This window comes from Paramormyrops kingsleyae, chromosome 13 (assembly GCF_048594095.1).
Source record: "Paramormyrops kingsleyae isolate MSU_618 chromosome 13, PKINGS_0.4, whole genome shotgun sequence".
NCBI lineage: Eukaryota > Metazoa > Chordata > Actinopteri > Osteoglossiformes > Mormyridae > Paramormyrops > Paramormyrops kingsleyae.
Genome location: NC_132809.1, coordinates 18,680,329 through 18,703,136, shown reverse-complemented (window position 1 = coordinate 18,703,136; position 22,808 = coordinate 18,680,329). Strand labels below are relative to the sequence as shown.

Below are 22,808 nucleotides of genomic sequence, written 5' to 3'. Positions count from 1 at the left end.
TACGTTTTACTGGGGAAGAGCTCTAAGACAAAACGTTATTATAAAACCTCTCTATTCATAGATCGATCATTTAGTCCAGGGGTGGCCAATCATATCCACAAAGGGCCGGTGTGTATGCGGGTTTTCGCTGCAACTCCTTAATTAGATTACTAATTAGAGGACTGATTGCCTGAAGAGTCCTCACACCTGGGTTTGAACAGCTGACCAACAGGTTATCCCAAAAACCTGCATACCGGCCCTTTGCTGATAAGATTGGCCACCCCTGATTTAGCCATTTAGCAAAATTAAAATGCCATTTTTTTCCAGGTAGTTGTAGCTCACAGAATAGATATTAAAATTACCTTTAACCATCTTTAAATTATTTGCTGGTATTCCATGAGGTATCTTAACTTCTCTCTGATTGGTCTTTACGATAGGGCACATCCATTGGTCAAATCTTGGTAAGCATCTGGGCTGTCACAGAGCTGTATGGAGAGGCATCTGGGCCATCCTCTTTATATCTTGGTAGGAGAAAGAAACATGATTGGCTGTCGCTACCAAGAATGACCTCAATCTTGGTAGGAGAAGGCAATGTGATTGACTGTTGCAAGCCTGATTGGTCATGAATAAACTGTTCTGGGTGGTATAAAGACATTTGTGGCAAGCAATATTTTTTATTGCAGTTTTAAATATATATCTGATTGATAAGGCTAGTTATCTATGTGGATCTGCATCATGTTTGATTAGAGAGAGTCACTATCAAAGAGCTCCCCGTATCTGAGCTTGGAGACCGCCTCCGTATCCGCGCTCAGAGAGCGACTCCGGATCCGCGCTCGGAGACCGCCTCTTCCGCGGTGTCCGACAGGAAGGGGTGTGTTTTCTAACCGCTGCGTGTACTGGCGGGACGGCTTGATTTTGTTTAGCTTGCCGATGGTGGACGTGTATGGATTAAGCTGCAGAAATTCGCACGGTGATAAAGGTAAGACCCAGCCCGCCGGATCTGGGTAATGAAATCCTCACGGACATGAAATGCGGGGGATTCCTGCGTGAATGAAAGGCAGCAATAAGCGGTGTCACTGGCACGTTTTTGTGTCACGTTTGGCGGATTTCTGCTACTATCCACCTGACGGGTTTTATGACTGAAGGTTTCTGACAGAATGGTGTCGTTTTACGTTTAAGTGGTATATGTGTTTTTTGTGGGATAGTTTATACTTTAGCGGGACTGTATACTATGACAGCCAAAGTGCTAGACGTCCCGGTCGTTTTGAACAAAAAGCATCTGGAGACATTGCCCCCAAAGTCCTGACATTAAAAATTCATAACTGTTTCAGACCTTTTTAAGTACTCCACGTCCTTCCGACCGCAGCCGAACAGCCAGTGTGCGGCCTTTGTGCGCGGCCCTTCGCCCTATCTGCCCTTTTCGGACTGATTCGCAGAAGTCATCAGAAATGAAGGCTGCGATTGAGAAGCTAGTCTCCCTCTTAAGAGGAGAGGCATCACAAGAGCTCCAGGACTATCTTTCAACTTTGGCAGATGACAAAGTAAGATGGTGACAGAAATTCGTCTTAATGATGTGTTACTGAGTGTCTTGTTGGCTTCCAGTTAGTCTATAACAGAAGCAGCTGAATGTCTACAGAGTTACTGTATATTTACATAGACAGTCAGTTCTCACTGCTTATGGAATCTCCCCTTAGCTGACCGCAATGATCACACAGTCCGCCTTGAAAGGAAAGAGCATAGGACCAGTGATCAAAGCCATTTTCAAAGGTAACAGTTTGAATGAACCCGTTTTCAACCATCACTGCTTCCCAACTGCACCACCAGTGAGCAGTGTTTGTATTGTCAGGCTCCCCAATAAGCAGCCAGGTGGGTATGGAGCGTAGACTGCTGGTTTACAAGCACTGCATCCCGCTCTGTGAATCTGGAGACATTTCTGCAGAAGTGGTGTCTGACATTATCGGGCTCCTTATGCTGGAGGTAAGCTGGCTGGTCAGATCTGGGTCTTTCCCAGCACCACACTGACCCCACAGTATTACATGGAAATAGACAGTGTTACAGTTGATGGAAATGCAATTATATCTGGAAATTTCCAAGTTTAAATTCCCAAAAGGAAAAGAATGGATGTGAATTTGAAAATGCATAAACAGACAAAATCCATACGCTCTGAACGAAACTTTTACACATTGTCCATCCATGTCACAGGTTCCACACCTCTCTGGCCCGTCGCTGGCGCACCTTGCCTCTCTTATTGTGGATGCCATCAAGGTTGGCAGCATGAACAGTGGAAAGTCCTTGGAACTCTTCCCCACGATCCTCACCACGCTGTCAGCCGCCGAGACTGTAGCCTACAGCAAGGGTAGGTGCACTGCTCTCATGCATCAGTGCCACTGGAGAGAGAAGCTATGTTGAGAGACGCCGTGATGTGGTGATGTAGCAGAGCCAGAGTGGTTGGGGGCTAATGTGTGCTGTTCTGCCAGTTGCAGCCTAGCGCACCCCGAGGGTCTAATAATCCCGCACACCATGGGTTTCAAGTATTTCTTACTAAACTACTTATTGATTGTTTTTTTTTTTTTTTAAAGTTCTATTAAAATATTCTAGGTAGCAGCGAAAAATACTGAATGACAACATGAAAAATCTTTTTTTCTTTCTTTCCCAAGGAGAGTTAAGTGGGAATGAATATAAGAAGCAGCTTATAAACAGTTTATGCTCCAATAGGTAGGTTTGGTTTTATGAAATATGACCCTTTGGACAAATGCGACTTGTGGTTAGAAACTGTCTGGCTCTTACACTGTGTCTCCTCACAGATGGGACCCACAGTGTGTCATCCACCTCACCTCCATGTTCAGGTATGCTCTCCCTCTCTAGCTAGTAAGTATGGATATTCCAGGGAAGCCAGTCGCTGGTTTTTCACCTGTGTTCCACCCTGACCCCAGGGATGTACCTCTGGCGACTGAGGAGCTACAGTTTGTGGTGGAGAAGGTGCTCAGGATGTTTCCCAAACTGGACCTACAAGAGGTTCCTCCGTTGGTCTATCAGCTTCTGCTGTTGTCCACTAAGGTCTGGGCACTATTTTTTTTGTGTTACAGTCATTTTAATGTGTACATGCCATGGTTATTGGAATTTAACGGTATGGTAGCTTAATACGACGACTCCTAATCTGTGTTTCCTCTTGCCAGGGATGCAAGAAACTAGTTCTGGAAGGTATCGTTAGGTACTTTAATGAGCAGGACCAGCATCAGAAGGAGGAACAGAGGGACAGCCAGTGAGTTTTCCCAGCAAGCAGTGCTCTAACAGCTGTCCCGAGAGTCTTCTCATAAACCAGGGTTCCCGAGTTCCAGTCCTGGAGGGCCAGTCTGCACCACAGTTTGTAGATTTCCCTGCTCAGACATACCTGCTAAACCTGGTATGCAGCTCAATAAGATGTGTTTGAGCAGGGAAGTCTGCAATGGGTCAGATTCTGGCCCTCCAGGACCGGAACTGGGGAATCCTGTCATAGACCTAGCAAAATAGTGGCTCATTCCAGTTGCTGGGCCAGTGTGACACAGTTGAAATGTAAATGCACTGCATCCCGTGGTGGTGAGCCGCTTCTCCTGGGCCGTGTGCAGGAGTCGGGATGTGCAGGTCCAGTCCATCCCTCAGGACCAGCTGCGGCATGTACAGGGCACCACCATCCTGCACACAGTGTTTGCTGTGCGACTGGACCATGAGCTGGGCAGGGAGCTTCTCAAGAATATTAAGGTCATTCCCTCTCCATCTTCTGTCTGTATTTCTTGTGGCTTGACCGATGTTTTGGTCCCTTTTGTATAATCGTTCACGGTAGCTCAGCATAACGGAGCACACACTTGTTTTTGTTTAGCAGTCAGGAGTGGGGGAGCTGGGTGAGCTGTGTCCCTTTAACGTGGCTCTGCTGCTGTCCGTAGCCAGGATCCAGCGCTACGAGGAGCAGGTCGCAGTCTTTCTCATCATTTTGGCCTCATGCACAAAAGCTCCACAAGTATAAGTGGGGTTGATATGCTCACCGTTCTGTCTTTCCCATTTTCAACAGGCGTTTGCCTTATTGAAGGCAGCCATTCTGAAGAACTTCAAAGACAAGCAGGTCCAGGAGGGCTCCGGGTTTGTTAGGGAGCTTGTGGCCCCCTGCCCAGGTGTGGCGCAGGCTGTCTTGGACACTGTGAGGAACAGGTGGGGGTCATTGTTAGGAAGTGACCTTGCTGGGCTGAGCAACTTCTGTCAAATCCACGTGTTTTTCCTCTTCTTTCCATCACAGTGTGTTTGGCTGGGACCACGTCACTCAGGGACTTCTGCAGTTAGGCTTCATTCTCATGGACTCATTTGGGCCCAAAGCAGGACCATTTGGGAAGGCGGCCGAGGCGACGGTGAGTGCGGGTCAAAGTCCCGCCCAGCAGGCCTGCCGCCTGGGCTCCCGTCTCCTCCTGGAGGGATTTAAGGTACGTCGGCCAAAGGCTTACGGCCCTGGGGGCTCTTGTTGCAGACATCCCTTGATCTGCACAAGCTAAAGTAACTAGTGTTTTTAAAAATTATATAACAGTCTAGTGATACAGATTCTCATTTTTTCCCCTCAGATGCACGAGCCAATTAGAAGTGAGATTCTGGAGCAAGTCTTGAACCGACTGGTGACGAAGACGGCTGCTCCAGTCACTCATTTTATAGGTGGGGACCAGAGTTTGCCACAGTCACCAGAGTTTTGGTGCTTTTTATCCTGATGTAACATTTATATATTTCCTTTTTAAGAGTTGTTTGCAGATATCGTTGTGTCTGCACCTATGATTCTGTTGGAGTCATCCTCCAAAGTTATGGAGACCTTCGACAACCTGTCCTACCTGCCTCTGAGCACGGTGCAGGGCCTTCTCAAAGCTGTCCAGGTAAAGGCAGGAGCTGCACCAAGCCGCATGAGCAGAGCCTGGGGTCTGTGTCAGATGTGAGCATCTGCCGTGTGGTTTCTCCGTAGCCCCTGCTGAGAGTCAGCATGAACATGAAAGATGCCCTAATTCTTGTGCTTAGAAAGGCCATGTTTTCCAGGTGTGTATTTTAAGTTTCTTTTCCCCGCTTCTCTCAGCCTCGATTCTGTCAAATTCCTGTTTGCTCCCAAGTCCAGGAAGCCGAGATCTCTGTGTGTGTTTTGTCTCTGCAGTCAGCTGGAGGCTCGGAAGTCAGCTGTGGCCGGGTTTTTGCTGCTGCTGAAGAACTTCAAGGTCCTGGGGAGTCTGTCCTGCAGCCAGGCCAGTCAGAACGTCTCCTCTAGCCAGGTTGGCCACTAAACAGTCGATACTTTTAGTCGTGATGGAAATGATGTGCGACCCGGTGTTTATCTATGCGCGTGACTTCATAGATCCAGGTGGACGTTCACTCGCGCTACAACTCCGCGGCCAATGAGGCCTTCTGCCTGGAGATCCTGGGCAGTCTGAGACGATGCCTCAGCCAGCAGGCGGATGTGCGACTCATGCTGTACGAGGTGAGGCCTCGCTGCCTCCTGAGGGCAGGAGTGTCTGAGCTCCCTGTGTTCCGCGTCGCCGGTAACGCTGCAGCTGTTCTTGCTTTCAGGGTTTCCATGATGTCCTCCGCCGCAACTCCCAGCTGGCCAGCTCCATCATGCAGACACTTCTGTCCCAGGTGAAAAGAAGCATCCAGGGATATTGCTTACAGATTCCTGCAGCTGGCTGTAGTGGGATTTTAACGGGTATCCATGATGCTTGGCAGCTACAACGTTACTACGAGCCTGAACCCGACCTGCTGCCACCTGTGAAAATGGAGAACTGCATCACTGCGCAGGGAGACGGTGTCTTTCTTCTGGAGCCATTGGTATCCTGCATTCACTGCCTACTCGTGCAATAGCAGGACAGCTTAGCGCAATGCTAGCCTTGGATAATGCCTTGTGCTCTGTCACCTCTGTATCCAAGTACAGGATGAGTGGTTACTAGGATGGATAAGTGTGCCAATTCTTGAACACTTTTTTTTTTTTTTTGGATGTTTCTTCTGTTTTACTTCCAGGCTCATCTGCTGAGCTGCACAGTCCACTGCCTGTTGTGGCACCAGGAGCTCCAGAACCAGAGCCGGGCTGATGATGATGATGATGAGGAGGAAGAGGAAGGGGGGCTCCACGAGGACCTGCAAGCCATACTGGACAGCATGACAAGGCGAATGATCAAGAGTGAGCTGGAGGACTTTGAGCTGGTTTGTGTCACTGCGTCCACATCCAGTTCAAACAGCGTCCGAGGTCTTTGGACTCGTGGCCTAACCCTCTCAGCACTTATCTTGAAAATTTGTGTAAAACAGACTCCACAGATGGCAATTGTACAGAGGCATGTGTGAATGTGGTATGTTTACTTTCCTGCATAATATGTCACTGATGTTTGTGCATTTTTTTCCTCTGTTCCACCTCCAGGACAAATCGGCAGACTTCGCCCTGTCATCCAGTGTCGGGGTGAAGAACAGCATCTATGGCTTACTGGTGTCGGGTGTGTATGAAGTTCTCATGGAGTACACCTTCCACTGTGCCAACTACAGGTACCCACTCCCGGCAGTCGGCTCTTATCTGCCAGCGAGTTTGTGGGAATGACACGCTCACTGTAGCAAGATGTCCTCCAACAGCCGGAGTCGCCTGGAGGAGCTGCTGGAGCTCTTTAACCGCTATCACCGGCTGTCTGAGATGCTCAAGGAGAAGTGCAGTAAGGGCAAGGCCTCCTCTAGCAAGCCGGGCCGCAGCCTGCTGTCGCTGGGCTGTGTAGGGACTCTCCTCAAAGCCCTCTTCAGGTGCCCCTGCATACCTCACACACTCAATCACAAACACTTGTTTCCCTGTGAAAATGGTGGTGGAACCAGGACTGGGACTTGGCAACGCCTATTTAACGCTGTACGGTGCGTCTTCCCCAGAGACTCCACGCTGAGTCGTGAGGACGGCTTGTCTGTGCTCCGCTCCAGTCCTGAGTTCCTGAGCTATGTGGTTGGCGTTGCCCTGCAGAAGGTCCAGCACCTGGAGGAGACTGGACAGACGGACGGTCCAGATGGACAGAACGCAGATAAAGCCTTTCAGCACCTCTGTGACATCACCAGGTCAGAGACGTGCTTCAAGAACACCCAATGGAAGCTGGATTACATTTGTGGTTTTGTGTAACTCTTTGGATTTTATTTCTTGTATAGTGTAATTTATTATCTGTGTACTAGGAAGTCTCAAGCAGCCGGAAGTAAATTCCTCATGTGCCCCAGCACACTTGGCAAATAAAGCTGATTCTGATAATGGCGGTAAGGCTTTGTTCTCTCTCCCTGTCCAGCGTGTTGCTATGGCGGTACCTTCATATTTCACCTGCGACAGAGGAGGGTGGCAAGAAGGAGAAGGGCAGGAGCATCTCCCTGCTCTGCCTGGAGGGGGTGCTAAAGAGCTTCCGCACAGCACTGCAGCGCCATCCCACCCGCCTGGGTCACTTCCTGTCTGCAGTCGGTGAGAAGCCACAGAAGCTGTATACTGTTTCACTTTAACAAAGATGTAGGTAGGTAAGGGGCGCGCACTCATGCAGCGTGTTGCCACACCCACCACACAAGAAACCACCTCGGGGATGAGAACCTGAGTGCAGCCATGCGGCAGATGGTACCTCAGCACCACACTAGTCCTTATGGACCTGTGTGAGGTTTTTTCTTTCTTCCAGTGGCTGCAGTGCCAATCCTGCCACCAGCTCCCAAAATTTTCCCTGTGAATAGGATCACTCCTGGCATTTACAGGATTCGAACCAGCAACCTTCCGATTGCCGGCACAGATCCTTAGCCTCAGATATGGAGGTTTCAGGAATGGATAAACAAAGTCAAAAAATTTTCTTGTAGGGGCTGCAAATGAAGAGGACCAACAGGCAGAGGAGAACATCAACATTACAGAGAAGATGGATTTCTACATCCGCCAGTTCCAGGTATCGCCATTTTAAGCAGGGTCACAGGCCAACTATAACTCTGAGGCTCCCAGTGCTTGCCCCCTGAGCCGGTCTCTCTCCCTCCTCCAGAGGGCGCTGGCTACCCTACTGAGCGGTGAGGAGGACGACTTTAACAGCAAGGAGGCTCAGGTCCTGCTCAGCCTCTTGAGTGTGCTGTCCCGGCAGCTGCAGCCGTCATCCTCACAGGTACGCCAACAGCCCTCAGACTGGGCGGACACTGCAGGGCTCACACTGCAGTCAGGTCCTCCTGCTGGATGCGCCTGTGACATACGCAGTTTTTCATACTGTGAGAAGCTGCATGACCCTGTAAACAGGCCCTGCAATTTCTCCCCGCAGTTTGAGCAGATGCTCACATGGACTGTAAAGATCTGCAAGGAGAGCAGTTTCGGTGAGTAACTGAGCACGTCACGACATGTAGCATTTCAGTGCATTTTATTTGAAGTATGAAGCACAAAAATCATCTGTACAATAAGGTCTTTCCTGTGCCCCCCCCCCCCCCCAGAGGATGCACCATTCTGCCGGGGGCTGCTCTCTTTGCTGTTCAGTCTGCATTGGGTCTGTAAGAGCCCGGTCACTGTGCTGTGGGAGCTCTCCCAGGACATCCACAGCCAGCTTGGTGACGTGGACCAGGTACGTTCAGCACACACCCTCTGCTGCCCCCTGTACTCATCACGTCACCAGCTCTGGTTTCTGTCCAATAGGACGTGGAAGTGGAGAAGCAGTCTCACTTTGCTGTGGTCAACATGAAGACTGCAGCTCCTACGGCCGTGAGTGACCACCCCCAAAACTGGGCCAAAGTACTGCACACACAATTTATGTTCATTATTATACTCTCCCTGTTCCAGCTCCTGGTCCTGACCCAGGTTGAGAAGGTCCTGGATGAAGTGGACTGGCTGATTGCCAGAAAGAGGCTGGACTGTGGTAGAGACACGGAGAGCTCCGGTATGTGATCATTCCCTTCAGCCGGCAGCCCCGCTCATAGCCAGCCTCTCCCCACGGCTACGGCTGTCTGAGACTGGTGCCCCTTGCTGTGGTCAGCAGAGGCGGCTCTGTCTGGTCGCCAGCAGGACCCCGTGGAGAAGGCGGTGACTCTGCAGCTGGGCACCCTGCTGACGGCGCTGAACGAGCTGGTCCAGACCGCGTTGCCGCCTGGGTCCTACACCGACACGCTGCTGAAGGAGCTGATGCGCACCTATTCCCTGCTAACCACCTTCACCAAATACGTGAGTCAGAGCAGCCCTAGAGTCTGCTCTCCTCCCCCCCCCGCCAAGCCACCTGCGGGGGCACACACAGAGCTACATGTAGACATGGTAAATCATTAGCCAATGCAGCATTTGGAATATGTGCCCTTCCTCCTGCAGTACATCCAGCTGTGTTCCAGTCAGGGAAGACCTCTGCCCTCGCGCTTTGAGAAGCTGGTAAGTCCAGTCAGCCCCAGCCCATGCTCTGCCCGCCTGTCCCCCTACACACCCTCACACACCCACTCTGTCTGAGCAGGTGAAGCTGTCTGGCTCCCACTTGACGCCGCAGTGTTACTCCCTCATCACGTACATCCAGGTACGGTTCAGTCTCGCAGCGCTGTGTCCGAGGGGCCACAACTCAGCCCCGCCAGTGCAGTAAACCCTCTGTGGTGTCTTATCTGGCAGAGCGGGGAGGTGGAGAGCTCGGCAAGAGAAAAGAAAACCGCCAAGAGGGATGAAGCTGTCGCCACAGCCTCAGTAAGCCTCTCTGCTGCCCTCTAGAGGCTGGATGATGTGCTGTGTCCAGTGGATGCAGTCATTTGGCAGCTGCAGGTTTAATCTCAAGGAAGACACCAAAGTCCAAACTTAAATACTAGTTTCCCAGCCAGAATAAGTATTTATTAACAGTGACTGTTGGCTGAGGCCTGTGGTGAACCTGGTGGCGTCTTACCCTCCATATTCAGGCAAAAGTACTGCGGGAGACCAAGGCCATCCCCAACCTCATCTTCAGCATTGAGCAGTATGAGAAGTTCCTTATCTTGCTCTCAAAGAAATCAAAGGTATGCTGCCATTGGCAGGATATTTAACTAAACCAGGCTGTGTGGGCTTAACACTGGTTAACTGTGGAAGCTGTCTATGGTAGCTAATGGTCTGGGTTACCTACCCGCCCCTTACCAGGTGAACCTCATGCAGTACATGAAGCTGAGCACATCCAGGGATTTCCGCATCAACGCAGCCGTGCTGGAGACGGCCTTGCAGGAGAGCGAAGAGGTAGGTCACACCTGGATTTCCTAACCCTGCCCTACCTGGTAAAAAGCCCTGGTGCTAGTTGCAAAACTAACAACGATGCTAACACAGCAGTAAGCTCTTCCTTCAGTTTACTTTCCAAACCAGTTTGAAGCTGACTGCTGTGCTTCTTCAGGCGACAGTGTCTCAAGATGCTGAGGCGAGTGGGGAGCCCCAGAAGAAGAGGAGAAAGTGAGCAGGTCAGCCTGCTGACAGCACGCTGGTCCTCATGCAAGATGGAGCGCCAGGCTGTAGAGCCCACGAGCCCCAGACATCTCCGCAATCTGCTACCTGCCCTTCTCCAAGCTGCCTCTGGTGATCCCTATGATCTGGTAGATATCCAGGGCTTCACCTGCACACAGTTCACAGCATTCAGTGGTTATACAGCTACAGCACTGCGAAAATAAAGCTGCTCTTGTTTCTACTTGTTCATAAAGCCAGTAGTTATGTGCCGTTTGCAGTGGTTCTTCACTCTAATCCTCTCTGTTCCCCCTTTTTTAAGAGGTGTAATGGTCTATTATAACCTGCTAACAGTTCCAAGGACATTTATGTAAATAAAAAGCAAATACTGTACTTGTGTATGGTACCTCAATCACCAAATATATGGTCCACAGAGTACAAACTGTAGCTGAATTAGTGGTGTGCATGGAGGGGCGGTACTCGCACCTTGGGCCAGTCCGTATCGCCGCTGCATCCCCGTGGGGTTGGACGGGGTGCAGCACTCCATGGTGACCTCCTTGCGCAGACACTGGTCAATGTCCACAGCGCTGAAAAAGGCCACCGACTGTGGCAGGTCCTGTATGCCCAGTTTGTAGGCAAACATGGATCTGGAACAGCGAAGGTGACAGCAAGGGTCATCCATGTTATACATTCTTACCATCGCCGAGCCTCTAAATCAACAGAATATTCCAGAAAGGTCAGTCTCTGCACTAAATGCATTAGAAATACCCGAGGCATTGGTGTTGCATCAGAAAGGGCAGGTGCCTCCGCGGCACGGGCACTGACCTCGTGAGCAGGTTTGTGATCTGCAGTGCCAGTGCGGCCCGGTAGCGGTCCTCACTGCGCACCAGGTAGCGCACCTCGTCGTGGATGCTGATGCAGAACCGACCATCGATGTCGAATTCCTCCAGCAGCCACCGCATGGCCACCAGCATCAGGTGGAGATAGTCCACAGCTGAGCTCTGAACCACCCAGTTCACCCGACTGGTGATGAACTAAGATGAATGAAAACACAGCTGTCAGCACCCTGACCTCCTTACAGCAGTGCGCACGGACATGAGGGTTTCCGGAATTTACACAGTAAGCAGCATCATGGAAGCATTAGGTACCTAAGAAAGTAGAGCCGTCATGTATTACTTGCGGCGTGTGGCTCAGTGGGCTAAGCCTGTGTGCCTATAATCAGAAGGTTGTGGGTTCTTGAGCAAGGCCCTTAACCCCCAGCTCCCTGGGTGCCGCTACAGGTGGCTGCCCTTCACGGACAGCTTACTTACAAAGAGCAAGTTGAGGGAAGCGTAAAAACAATTTCCCCACGGGGATTAAAAAAGCAATTATTAAATTCGATTACTGGGGGAAAAAAGCAAGGATTCGAATTTTCCTTCTCGATTCCTCGGCAATATAGCGGAAGGGAGACGGTGCCTAGCAGATGAGAGTCCAAATAAAGAGCGAAGGCATCAGTTGTATGGAAGCACTTCATGTGGAAAGTGAATGAAAATGCAGTCTGTCAGAAGTGCAAAGCAGAACTTAAACATCAGACTGCAATGCAAATACATCTTATAAGACGACGCTAAGGTTTGACGGACACCCAATATTCCGAGATTAGCCACATATACGTGCCATTTAGCCTCTAGGAGTAGCCTGGCTTGTCTGTCATCACTCTCACAAAGTATTTTGCTAATTTACTTTCTACAATCCCTGTATGTCAAAATAATCGCTGCTAAAACGAAGGTTGGCAGCGTCGCTTAGCCACGTCTAACATAATACACTTTATATCTACCAATAGAGTCTATCAGATAAGTTGGTAGATGCAGTGCCGACCTCACTTCCTCTTGCTCGGTATCATCTCTATGGAATACAAAATATTTCCAGACAGTAAGAGACGGATGTCTTTTCGTGACCAGTTCTTATTCGCTTTTCTCCACTTTACTCATTTTTGTTTAATTTGTCAGAAACGTCCCACATGGTCCATGATTGAGTCCAACAGCAAGGATGAGAATGATTATGATTCTCGTAGAGTGCATGCAAAAGCAGTTGCGATAAACTTTAGACTTACTTTTTTTTTTTTTAAACGTTCCACAGTAGATAATGCTGACGTGGAACCATTATTAAAATTGCAAAGCTTGTTGAAGATTTGTTTCCTATGACTGACCAAACACGTTTTAGCGCAACTTATCGATGGTTTGAACCCAGCATACTGCCGAGGTCCTTGCAGTGTGACAATTGCATGTGCATGATATGCCAAGTGAATTGGAATGCCTCAATTTTCCAGATGTGTGGCTTTAGTATACATCAACTGAAATGCATATATTATATTATTCTATAAAGGATTATTCGATGAATTATCAGATTAATTGCTATATTACACGATTATTTATATAATCGATAGTGACAGCCCTTAAAGTAACCTGCACTGACATTTTTGAACTGACTGGCCTGTCTAGCCGATTAAGCCCCCACCTCATCTTTGACGACCCTGGGCTCCAGTGCTCTGCTGATGCGGCAGCCCAGGACGGGGGTGCACGGCGCCTCAGAGTGGGCGATGCTCTCCAGCTTGTTGAACATCTCTGATTCTGTGCCCCCCGCCCAGGTTCGCTGTTCCACCACTTCCCACTTTCGTCCCCGTGACCTTCAGGGACGAACATGAGACAGATCCCATTTAGTAATGACACACTGGAACCCAGTACATGGACGTTATTCGGTGTCTGAGAGGCATGAGTAGAAGGCAGGCCGTACTTACATTTGCGAGGCCAGCCTATGGATCTTGCGGAGCTGCTGCAGGGACACGGAGCCGCTCTCGTCGCGCTCAACCTCAAGCTGGAGCTGCTGCACCAATGACTCTCCCTCCTCGGACAGGCAGTACCTGAACAGCAGAAGGGGAGACAGGCGTCAGCTGACTCTGCCCCCGGCCAGCTGCCCTGGGCCCCCCGTCCCTCGGGGCAGATGGTACCTGCGGAGGCCCTTGGTCACAGCATACATGTGCCGGGCTTTGTCCGCTGCCTCGGCCGGGCTCAGCCGATGGTTGAACTGCATGAGCAGCCGCTCGGCGAAGGGCTGCCCAGCACCGTAGATGCGGCCGTAGTTGAAGACCTTGGCGTGCTCGCGGCTAATGCCCACGGCCTGGGCGGTGCGGCTGTGCAGGTCAGTGCCCTGGCTCTTCTTCCCCTGGAGAGTCATCCAGCCAAAGGCTGTGCATCCTGTCAATCACAGCGATAATGACATAGTCCTTTGAGCGTAAGGTCACGCCCACAACACAGGACGTCCGCAGCACATGACAACCTCAGTGAACTGGACCCCAAATAATTAAGGGACAATCTAAGAGGTTGCAGCTGCAGAAGAGATCCAGCTTTGGTCTTTTTGCATTCAGTGCAAAAGCTTGACTTATCTGCTGGAAATTCAAGTCAATTTTGACTTAACCACCAGCGAAATTATATTATTATAGTGAATATCATCATTATCATTGTTGTATAACAGTTATTAATCATATTCTTTCGTCCAAGATAACATTCAAGTAAGGAAAGATTGATCATTGAACAGGGCCAGCCAGCATACAGCATTGCTTGAGTCGTTGGGGTTAAGGGCCTCGCTCAAGGGCCTACTGGTGCTGATATACTCTCCTGGGCACAGGATTCGAACCTCAGTCCTCAGACACCACCAGATGGTCTTCATTTCTGTTCTAGTCCGCCACCTGATTTTAGTCAGAATGACTAAAGCCCCCAGTTACCAATCTGTTAAGTTATTCACGACACTGCAAAATGCAGTCCAAGATGGCGAAGCGACGGTACCGTGTATGCCCGCGAAGTGCACCTCGCCCAGGATGGCAGCGATCCACAGCTCCTGGGAGTCCACGTCGGCCCCGACCAGGTGGTATCCAGGGGGCGTCTGCACCATGGCCTTCAGCTCGCTGCCCACGCGGTCACGCTGCCGAGCACATCAGCTGCTCACCACACCAGCTTCCCCGACCCACCTCCTCCGCCAGGAGCTAGCCTGAGGGACATCTCGGGACGCCCCGGGACGCCCCAAGCCCCCTGAGCGAGCACAGCGCTTACCCTGGCATTGCTGGCGGTGAGCCAGGTGGGCTCCACCGCCCTCCGTGTGACGGTTCCTGCAGTGATGACCTGGGGCAGGATTGCACCGTACTGACTCTCCCCATCAAAATCGGCATGTCTGTTGCAGAGAACGCAGACAGGTTTCATCTGATAAAGGTTACAGTGATTCTCTCCATACGTCTGTATTAGGGCTGCGCAGTATCACATCGCGATTTCATGGCGCACGCGCAATAATCTCCCGGGATTTAGATAACAGGCGTAAACATTTGTCTGGACGCCGGCTTTTCAGTACTATACGGATGTTTTCATATGGCCACATTTTCGTAAGCAGATCAGCAGTACGGCTAAAATATAAACAAGAGGCGTACTGTGGCATCCAAAAGTTACTAATCTGCATAAATTCGGCGTATCCTTATGTTTAATAAACGTGCCAGACTTTAAACTGCAAACAGCACCACCACACCACCCACGTCTTTGTGATATTACAATATCACCTCTTTCAAAAGACGTAGTTGGTGAGTGGTCCCGTTCTTCACTGCCAGTTCAGTGCTTATCGCTTCCAAGATGAACTAAACCAGTAACAAGTGGCACGCTCCGCTAGCCGAATTTCATAAACATAAGGATGTGGTATCGCGCAGCCCTAGTCCACATGGTGGCTGCTGATGGTGTCTCCACTTACCTTCTGACAGGGAGGGGCAGCTCTGCCTTCCGAAGCCACACCACCTTCTGGCTGCTGTATGACAGGAGACGGCAGCTTAGCTCCACCCATCCCTCAATCTGGCACTAACCTGCGGCTGCTGGCTGCGCACGTACCCGATTCGCTTCTGCGCATTTCTCCAGAACGAGATCATCTTGTTGATCTCCAGAGCCCTGGCAGCGTTGGTGCCCCCACGCCCTGCCTGCAGAGTACCATCCTCCATCTTGGACAAGAATTCTTTGGAAAACGGGCTCCCGACATTGTTGTCGTTGCCATCCTGATGCAGAAATGAAGATCTCATTAGCTGGCAGCTTCTAGGCTGGGAGAGAAAGCCACACAGCAGAACAGCTAACAGAGCTTCACTCACCTTATGCGGAAGTTTAAAGAACCAGCACCCGGGGATGCTGACATCATCGTACGGCCCATTACCCTGGTGATAGGGACAACCGCCCTCATTCCCTGCTGATTTCGGAGCCTTCATTTCCTATTCGCAAAGTGACACAAAGAGGTTATCAAAATGCAGAGGATTCCTCGACCCAAATCCTCAACAAAATGAAGAAGCTCCTCTGTACCTCTGTCCTTTTGCTCTTGGTACTCCCTGTTTTGAGGTCATCCTCCTTCTCCAGCAAACTAAGCTCTTCCACCTACAGAATACAAAGGGAACTGTGTCCTCTGGGTCTCAAAAGCACAACTCAAGTCGGAAGCTTACATAGACTTAGCTGGAAGTCATTAAATCCCATTTCTTAAGCAGTCCACAGATGTCATGGTAGCAAACTACGGTTTTGACACGTCAGTTAGGAGATCCATTTCTGCACGACAACTCATTTTTCCAGCAGTTGTTTACAGACAGATCTGGTTCCCAACCCTAGTGCTGATAGGCAGTCCTGAGCCCAAATTTGAGAAGAATTTCAACAATTTAGCTTCCCTGCTCTCAAGTTCTTAATGATTTAAAGCAGGGTTCTTCCAATCTGGACCTCGATTCCAAATCCAGGCCTTGTTTTCAGCTCTCCCAGGTAGTTAGTTTAATAATTCCTTATTCTGATTGGTCAGAGGCTTCACACCTGACTGACAGGTAAAGGAAAGCTGGAAAACCAGCAGTGGTTGGACCTCGAGGACCGTGATTTGAATAACCCTGATTTAAAGGGAAATTCTGCTGGGTTACAATAGATATAAAACAAGACAAGTGACCACCTCAATAAGGGCAGAAGACAAACCAAAGACAGTTTGTGTAAGCCGTGAAGATGGGAAGTGTTTCTTACAGTCTGCCACACGGTGCTGTCCGTCAGCATCATTTCCTCAGAGACAGGGCTGTCCACACACAGCGCCTGGTCCGTGCCATTCCTCTCGCAGTATTCCCTATAGAGGGCCTCAATGGCTCTGCAGAGTGATCATGACACCCAATTCATCAAATGTGAGCAACGACAACCGCTAATGACATGATCTCAGTGGGAGGAATTTATTTTTGGGCCCCATGACAAGCCAAACACAACCCATGGGTAAAGACTGCAGACCTTAATGCGGACGTGTTTAACAGATTACAAAAAATCTTTGACCCGTAGATAAAGTGCACGCCATATCTCTACTTGAACCACATCAAGCTCAAAAAGAGCCACAGAACAATCACCCACTGAAAACTGCTCTGCACTCTCCCCATCGCCTCCCCATATCCTCCTAATCACCTCTCCCCATATCCTCCTAATCACCTCACCCCATATCCTCCTAATCGCCTCCCTATTATCTCATCTCCTCCCCACAGGCTCCCCATCTCCTCCCTGTAGCATCCCCATCTCCTCCCCATAGGCTCCTGTCTCCTCCCCATCTCCTCCCTGTAGCCTCCCCATCTCCTCCCCATCTCCTCCCTGTAGCCTCCCCATCTCCTCCCTGTAGCATCCCCATCTCCTCCCCATAGGCTCCTGTCTCCTCCCCATCTCCTCCCTGTAGCCTCCACATCTCCTCCTAATCACCTCCCTATTATCTCATCTCCTCCCCACAGGCTCCCCATCTCTTCCCTGTAGCCTCCCCATCTCGTCCCCATAGGCTCCTGTCTCCTCCTAATCGCCTCCCTGTAGCCTCACCTCCTCCCCACAGGCTCCCCATCTCCTCCCCATAGCCTCTGTAGGCTTCCCATCTCCTCCTCACAGCTTCTCCTTAGCACCCCCACTGTCTCCTTGTAGCCTCTCCATAGCCCTCATTGCCTCCATGTAGCCTCCCCATCTCCTCCCCTTTGCCTCCCTGTAGCCTCCCCATAGCTTCCATGTAGCCTCCCCATCTCCTCCCCTCTCCTCTTCCCCATCCCTGGTGCACCTGTGGGGGCACACTGGCCCCTGGGCGTCCTCCTGGGGCTCTAGGTTGTCCAGTCGCCCGGGGACCAGGTAACCCCAGCCGCGTCTCTCCGTGTAGTGCAGCGGGAAGCCATCCCATGTCAGCCCCATCAGCTTGGGGGTCACCCGCATCTGCAGGCTTATCAAACTCGGCCCAGGGGACCACCCCTCCTCTGACATCTTCATACATAGCTTGCGGTACCACCTAGGGCAGAGACACCAGGGAATGAGCCAGCACAGGTCAACGTGGAGATGATCTTCCAGCCAGCAGGTCAAGCCATAGTGTCTAGGGGTGCAGCTCACCCAGGGTGCCCGGGCAGATGCTGTCTCCTCTTTGGAAGGAGCCTTACGGTCTCCTTCAGCTGCTCCAGCTGTGCTACCCCAGCCTCCTCCTCTTCTATGGGGGGTCCAGGGTCTGGGATTACAAAACACCCCCACTGTGAAATGCTGAGTAAACGTTTTAGAATTGTAGAATGCTTACACATAGCTCAGTGTGTTTGCTGTTCAGGCTGGCAGCAGTGCTCACCAGCCTGTTCAACACCTCCTTAGAACATGCCGACGTTCCGTCATTGTCCCATCATCTTGGTTCCAAAACGGGCAGCAGCCGGATCCCTGAACGACTACTGTCCAGTAGTCCTGATCCCCATATAGCCCACATATAAAAACACATCCTGCCTTTCTTGGACCAACACCACATTTGCCTACAGGGCAAACAGTTCTGCTGAGGACGCCGTCTCGTCCACAGACCACAGACTGTATGCATGGGCCAGTGCTCCTCCACTGTCATAACACCAAACACTGGAGCATCGCAGGGCTGCGTGCTGAGCCCTCTGCTGCATTCACCCTTCACAGACCTGATCTCAGTCAACAGTGAGTCGGCCTATAGATGGGAGGTTAAGTAACAGGAGAGCTGGAGCCAGGACAACAACCTCGCCCTCAACCAGAAGAAAAGTAAGGAGCTGATCCTGGACTTCAGGAGATCGACACACAAGGACCATCATCCCATCAACATCAGTGACGAGAAGGTGGAGTCTGTCCAAAACTTCAGATTTCTTGGTGTCCATGAAAGCTTTAGATCAGGGGTGGCCAATCTTAGCCACAAAGGGCCGGCATGTATGCGGGTTTTCGCTGTAACTGCCCAATTAGATTACTAATTAGAGGACTGATTGACACCTTAGTTTGAACAGCTGACCTACAGGTTATCCCAAAAACCTGCATACACACCGGCCCTTTGCGGATAAGATTGCCTCCCCCTGCTTTAGATGCTCAGTGATAGATACCATCGTAAAGAGCAGGACGACAGAGCTGAGCCTCTCACCTTCATCCCAGTCTCTCACCGTCCTCGTGGGTTCTGCCGCCGGCTTCACTGTGACTCCTTTCTTCTTTCGGAGAGCTGTCTTCTTCTGCTTGAATTCCTGAACATCCCATTCCAGGTCCCACAGCCAGGGATCCTCTTTATATCTAAGACAGACAGACAGTCGGACAGACAGATTTCACAGAGACACATATTTGCCTGAGGTCTGATTCCGGCACGTGTTCCCCCTTCCTCCACACGAGGATTCAGGTGCCATCTGACCTCTCATGCTGCAGAAGCTGGCAGGCATCGTTTGCCAGGTTCATCAGAGATTTCTTCATCTCCCGCTGCAGCTCCTCAAAGGTACCCTGTGCATCCTCCAAGTACCGGTCCCAGTTTTGATTGACGGGCAAATAGCAGACCCCCATCTCCAGCATGCCGGCGAATGACACAGGGTGGGGGCACCTGGAAAGCAGGAGGCAGGTGAGGCGAGAGGACAACCCGAGGCGGGCAGCAGCGAGGCGGGCCTCCGTACCTTTCCATAAACAGAGGCAGCTGCTCACAAAACACCTCATGAGTCGCCTGCACATCAAGGGCACAGTATGACATCAGTGCCTGCAGTGGGACACAGGTGCACCAATGAGTGACCGGGACAGTGGCAGTCTGTCAGTGGATCTACACGTGATGCCCACTCACCTGGAAGCTGCCTCTAACATCAGCCATGCTGCCTTTTACAAAGACCTCCCTAGCTTCCTTCTGCAGAGGCTCCCCTCCGACATAGAGCGCGTGGACGTCTGCCAGGTTATTAATGCTGCTGATGTCCACCCAGTCCCACGAACCAATCTGCACAAACACAAGAAGCAGAAGGATTTTTTTTTTTTTTTAAACAGTTCGCTTTCCATGAAGCAGACGGCCACATAGAAATACGCTCATCAGCCATTGACACCTAATGTCCCATTTTTGCTTTATCTGCAGACTCACCACAGAGCCGTCTTTGCGCCTGCCTGTCTTCTTTACGTGCTCTCTGACCTCCTGAAGGCCACGCCTCTTGCCATGCCTGCTGGCCATCCACAGCGAGCGCTGAAAGCCAGTTAGCCCAGAGATGGCCATATGCATGCTCATGGTGTCCAGGAAACGCATTTTAGATCCCTGCGATGAGAAATCGGCTCATCCCATCAAGAGCAACGGCAATTCAACACAAAGAAGCAAAAATAAATTAAATAGAGTGCAGACTCCTCGGTACCTTCAGAAGGTACTGCTCCTTGATGTGAGCACGGTCAAAACTGACATTGTGTCCCACCAGCAGCCGCTCCTGCCATGCATCTCCTGGTGGCCGGGAGGAGTTGGCTGTGGTCTCTAAGGGGATGAGGTCCGCCAGAGTTAACTGACTGGACCAGGTGTATCTCTCCTCAATCAATCTTCTGCTGCACCATGAGTACCTTGGGAAACACACAACCACAGTATGCTTGCTTAGTTTTCAAGGGTCTTGCTGACCACCTGGTTTCAGCAACCACTGGAAACTCATGACAAACTGTGTTCATTCAGATACATATGACATCACTCAGTCACAGAACTCATCCAGCAATAAGCCTCATTATGAGTGGCAGTACTTAATGTGTGAGAACTTTACGAGATGATATAATCTTGCCCTCACCAGGCAGAAGGAGAAACAGCGACAGCCAGTGTTGGGCACTGACCCTCGGCCATGCACACCTCCACATCGAACACCAAGGCCTTCTCTTCAGGAAAGTCCACCTTGCAGCACTGGCCGTCTGCATTGTACCGCGTCCAGCCCACTCCCCATGCCCACTCTTTAGGTATCTGGGGCAGCTGGGCATGGAGGAGATGATTGGCTGTTTCCAGGTAGGGCAAGCTCTGTTTCTTGGCCAGGATGTGGAAGTGCTCGTCGATGTTGCTGCCATACATGCAGGGCAGGTGCAGCTCCACATCAGGCAGCAAAGGGGCATCTTTGCCCCAAAGCTGATGCTTCTGTAGGTGCTTCACGCTACGCTCCACATCCTCCTGCCGATACTGTGGCATTGACCCACGAAAAATCTGCTCATGTAAATTCCTGGACACCATCTGAATGTTCAATGGGTTTAGCCGGGTCTGGGGTGGCAGTTCTGCTTGAACACGCGATTCCGAGGAGCAGTACCGCTCCCACGTGCGTACGGGCCGCCTCCGTGAAACAGGAGCGACGCAGAGCGAAAGCCGACGCCATCGGCACTGCCGCAGTAGGGGGAGCTGCATCCCTGTTCTGTCAAAGGCAAATTACAGTCCATGGACACATGGATCGCAATCTTAATGAATGCAACGTACACACGTATTTACCTTATTGTTCTTTATATCATAGTTATAAATGCAAAACGGTTTGAAATGCGGCTGAGGGGTTCATATCGGACCTTACGTTAGTGGACTAACAATCTGCGTTTCAAACTTGCATGAGGCGACCGCGCTGTTCTTTTCCACATATATAATTTCAAGTTGCTGATTAGGCCACTATGTGAATCGGACCAATGCAATGCAGTGATTAAAGTTCACACTCACGTCAACACACGGTGGGTTTTTTAAATTGTTTTACGCTGCTTAACAATCTGCATGTTGTTTATGAACGCAGAATATCCTAGATGCAATAGCAAAGCTATAGATGGCTAGCAAACATTACAGTTAGTGTAATATGATTTAATCTTTCCAAAAACAAAAACACTTCTTAACTCCACCACGATTAATTTAACTCAGTATTAAAACACGAACGATACATTCACCCACTACCTTAAATGCCAAACACGGTAGAAGAAGCGTAAAGGAAGAAATCATAAATCGCAGCGCCACCGTCTGGCTTGGATGTTCTACGAAAATCGCCACTTCCCGCTCCCTTTAGCGGCTTTTAATAACTCCAGTCCTGTATTAAGAGCTGAACGTCACGGAATGTATCGCATTTGACATTTAAATTAATTAAAATGTTACCATGCAAAAACTATTTGCTTTTGATTCTTAGAGTAGCATTTATTTAATTTGTAGATTATTCACAAAACACAAAGGATCTGTCAAAATACAACCGAATATTCAGCATATATCCGCAGGAAAAATAAAAGCCTTGGTCTAATTTTAAAGTGGCGTGTTATATGATGAGGAGTTTTAGGGCTACATTAAGAATAATAACACTTTACTTAAGGGATATAAATAACTTAGTTATTCAGTTACTACTCAAGAACAAATTATGAGCTCAAATAAAGTATTACCCAATCGGGGGTTAGGAATACAGGTAAGCCACTTGCTACCGCTTATATGGCTCTTGACATCTCACTGTAAAAATGTTCTGTCAGTTAGGGCTCTTAGACCTCATGGTTCACTGGCGCAGCAGACACAATTGAGTGAAAAACTTAATACAAATTACCCCGGGAAATTATTTGCTAAATAAAGTAGATAAACAACAACAATAATCCATCCATCCGATTATTATTATTATTATTATTATTATTATTATTATTATTATTATAAGCGCTTAATATAAATGCATAGGCTATAAGCATTTATGTGAATTTTTGCGAGGCTAATGCGACTCCTTAAGTGGCCTACGGGTGTATTTCGCCGCATGGCTGAATGTTGATGTTGAAACACGCAGAAGCATCATGTAAGTGAGTCTGATGTCTATCCCAAACAGTACCGAGCACAGAGATAGGACAGGATGCCAGTGTCAGGGCGCACACATTTAGAGACACCAATTACGGCCTTAAAGGTTTGTGGTTCGAATCCCAGTCCTGCATATTGAGTATGCATATTCTCCCCCTGTCACATGTGTTTTCTTCTGAAGCTGAGATCGATCAAGACACACAACTTCAACAGACTACATAAGCTACTTATGACTTCATGTAAGAAACAAATGCTTTCGCTACTTTCACAATGCGTTTACCAACTCGTGCCAGGTGAGTGCGACATTGAGTTGTATTTAGGCTAGCATTATTTCCCACAGAAAATCGCAATTAGTTTCTCCGTAAAATTCAAATGTAGAAAAGAAGGAAGTGTTCACCTGAACAAGGGAATATGCTAAAAAAAATTTGAACAAAGATTC

At 49.9% G+C, this 22,808-nt stretch overlaps 2 protein-coding genes across 9 annotated transcripts; one reads left to right on the top strand and one right to left on the bottom strand.

Moving 5' to 3' along the window:
• Window positions 1-559: 559 nt before the first annotated feature.
• Window positions 560-10,735, top strand: fanci (FA complementation group I). 6 transcript variants are annotated; one of them, XM_023817265.2, is made up of 38 exons: window positions 561-958; window positions 1,311-1,520; window positions 1,674-1,746; window positions 1,826-1,956; window positions 2,182-2,335; window positions 2,637-2,694; window positions 2,784-2,825; window positions 2,913-3,036; window positions 3,156-3,241; window positions 3,585-3,717; window positions 3,836-3,925; window positions 4,025-4,161; window positions 4,247-4,427; window positions 4,563-4,650; window positions 4,732-4,862; window positions 4,949-5,019; window positions 5,132-5,246; window positions 5,330-5,452; window positions 5,542-5,610; window positions 5,698-5,799; window positions 5,989-6,171; window positions 6,383-6,504; window positions 6,589-6,750; window positions 6,871-7,050; window positions 7,269-7,435; window positions 7,813-7,895; window positions 7,986-8,102; window positions 8,253-8,304; window positions 8,419-8,546; window positions 8,618-8,683; window positions 8,762-8,858; window positions 8,955-9,139; window positions 9,278-9,334; window positions 9,414-9,473; window positions 9,563-9,634; window positions 9,841-9,936; window positions 10,055-10,147; window positions 10,299-10,735. In XM_023817265.2, exons 2-38 carry the CDS (start codon window positions 1,428-1,430, stop codon window positions 10,356-10,358), a joined length of 3,981 nt encoding a protein of 1,326 aa, XP_023673033.1. In that variant the 5' UTR covers window positions 561-958; window positions 1,311-1,427; the 3' UTR covers window positions 10,359-10,735. The 6 variants fall into 6 exon arrangements, with proteins under 6 accessions (XP_072554440.1, XP_023673033.1, XP_072554441.1 ...); XM_023817266.2 differs by having other exon boundaries at window positions 562-958; window positions 3,839-3,925; XM_023817267.2 differs by having other exon boundaries at window positions 562-958; window positions 8,958-9,139.
• polg (polymerase (DNA directed), gamma) lies at window positions 8,332-21,553 on the bottom strand. 3 transcript variants are annotated; one of them, XM_023817268.2, is made up of 23 exons: window positions 21,284-21,553; window positions 20,391-20,993; window positions 19,980-20,175; window positions 19,718-19,885; window positions 19,433-19,579; window positions 19,272-19,351; window positions 19,019-19,201; window positions 18,761-18,903; window positions 17,746-17,857; window positions 17,426-17,647; window positions 16,381-16,498; window positions 15,694-15,765; window positions 15,489-15,605; window positions 15,238-15,398; window positions 15,104-15,157; window positions 14,425-14,542; window positions 14,161-14,296; window positions 13,326-13,572; window positions 13,116-13,238; window positions 12,836-13,004; window positions 11,168-11,376; window positions 10,829-10,989; window positions 8,332-10,514 (listed from the first exon to the last, which is right to left on the bottom strand). In XM_023817268.2, the coding sequence occupies exons 2-23, from the start codon at window positions 20,984-20,986 to the stop codon at window positions 10,450-10,452; spliced, it is 3,597 nt and encodes a 1,198-aa protein (XP_023673036.1). In that variant the 5' UTR covers window positions 20,987-20,993; window positions 21,284-21,553; the 3' UTR covers window positions 8,332-10,449. The 3 variants fall into 3 exon arrangements, with proteins under 3 accessions (XP_023673036.1, XP_023673037.1, XP_023673038.1); XM_023817269.2 differs by having other exon boundaries at window positions 21,509-21,540; XM_023817270.2 differs by having other exon boundaries at window positions 15,104-15,154; window positions 20,391-21,553.
• Between the last annotated feature and the right edge of the window lie 1,255 nt (window positions 21,554-22,808).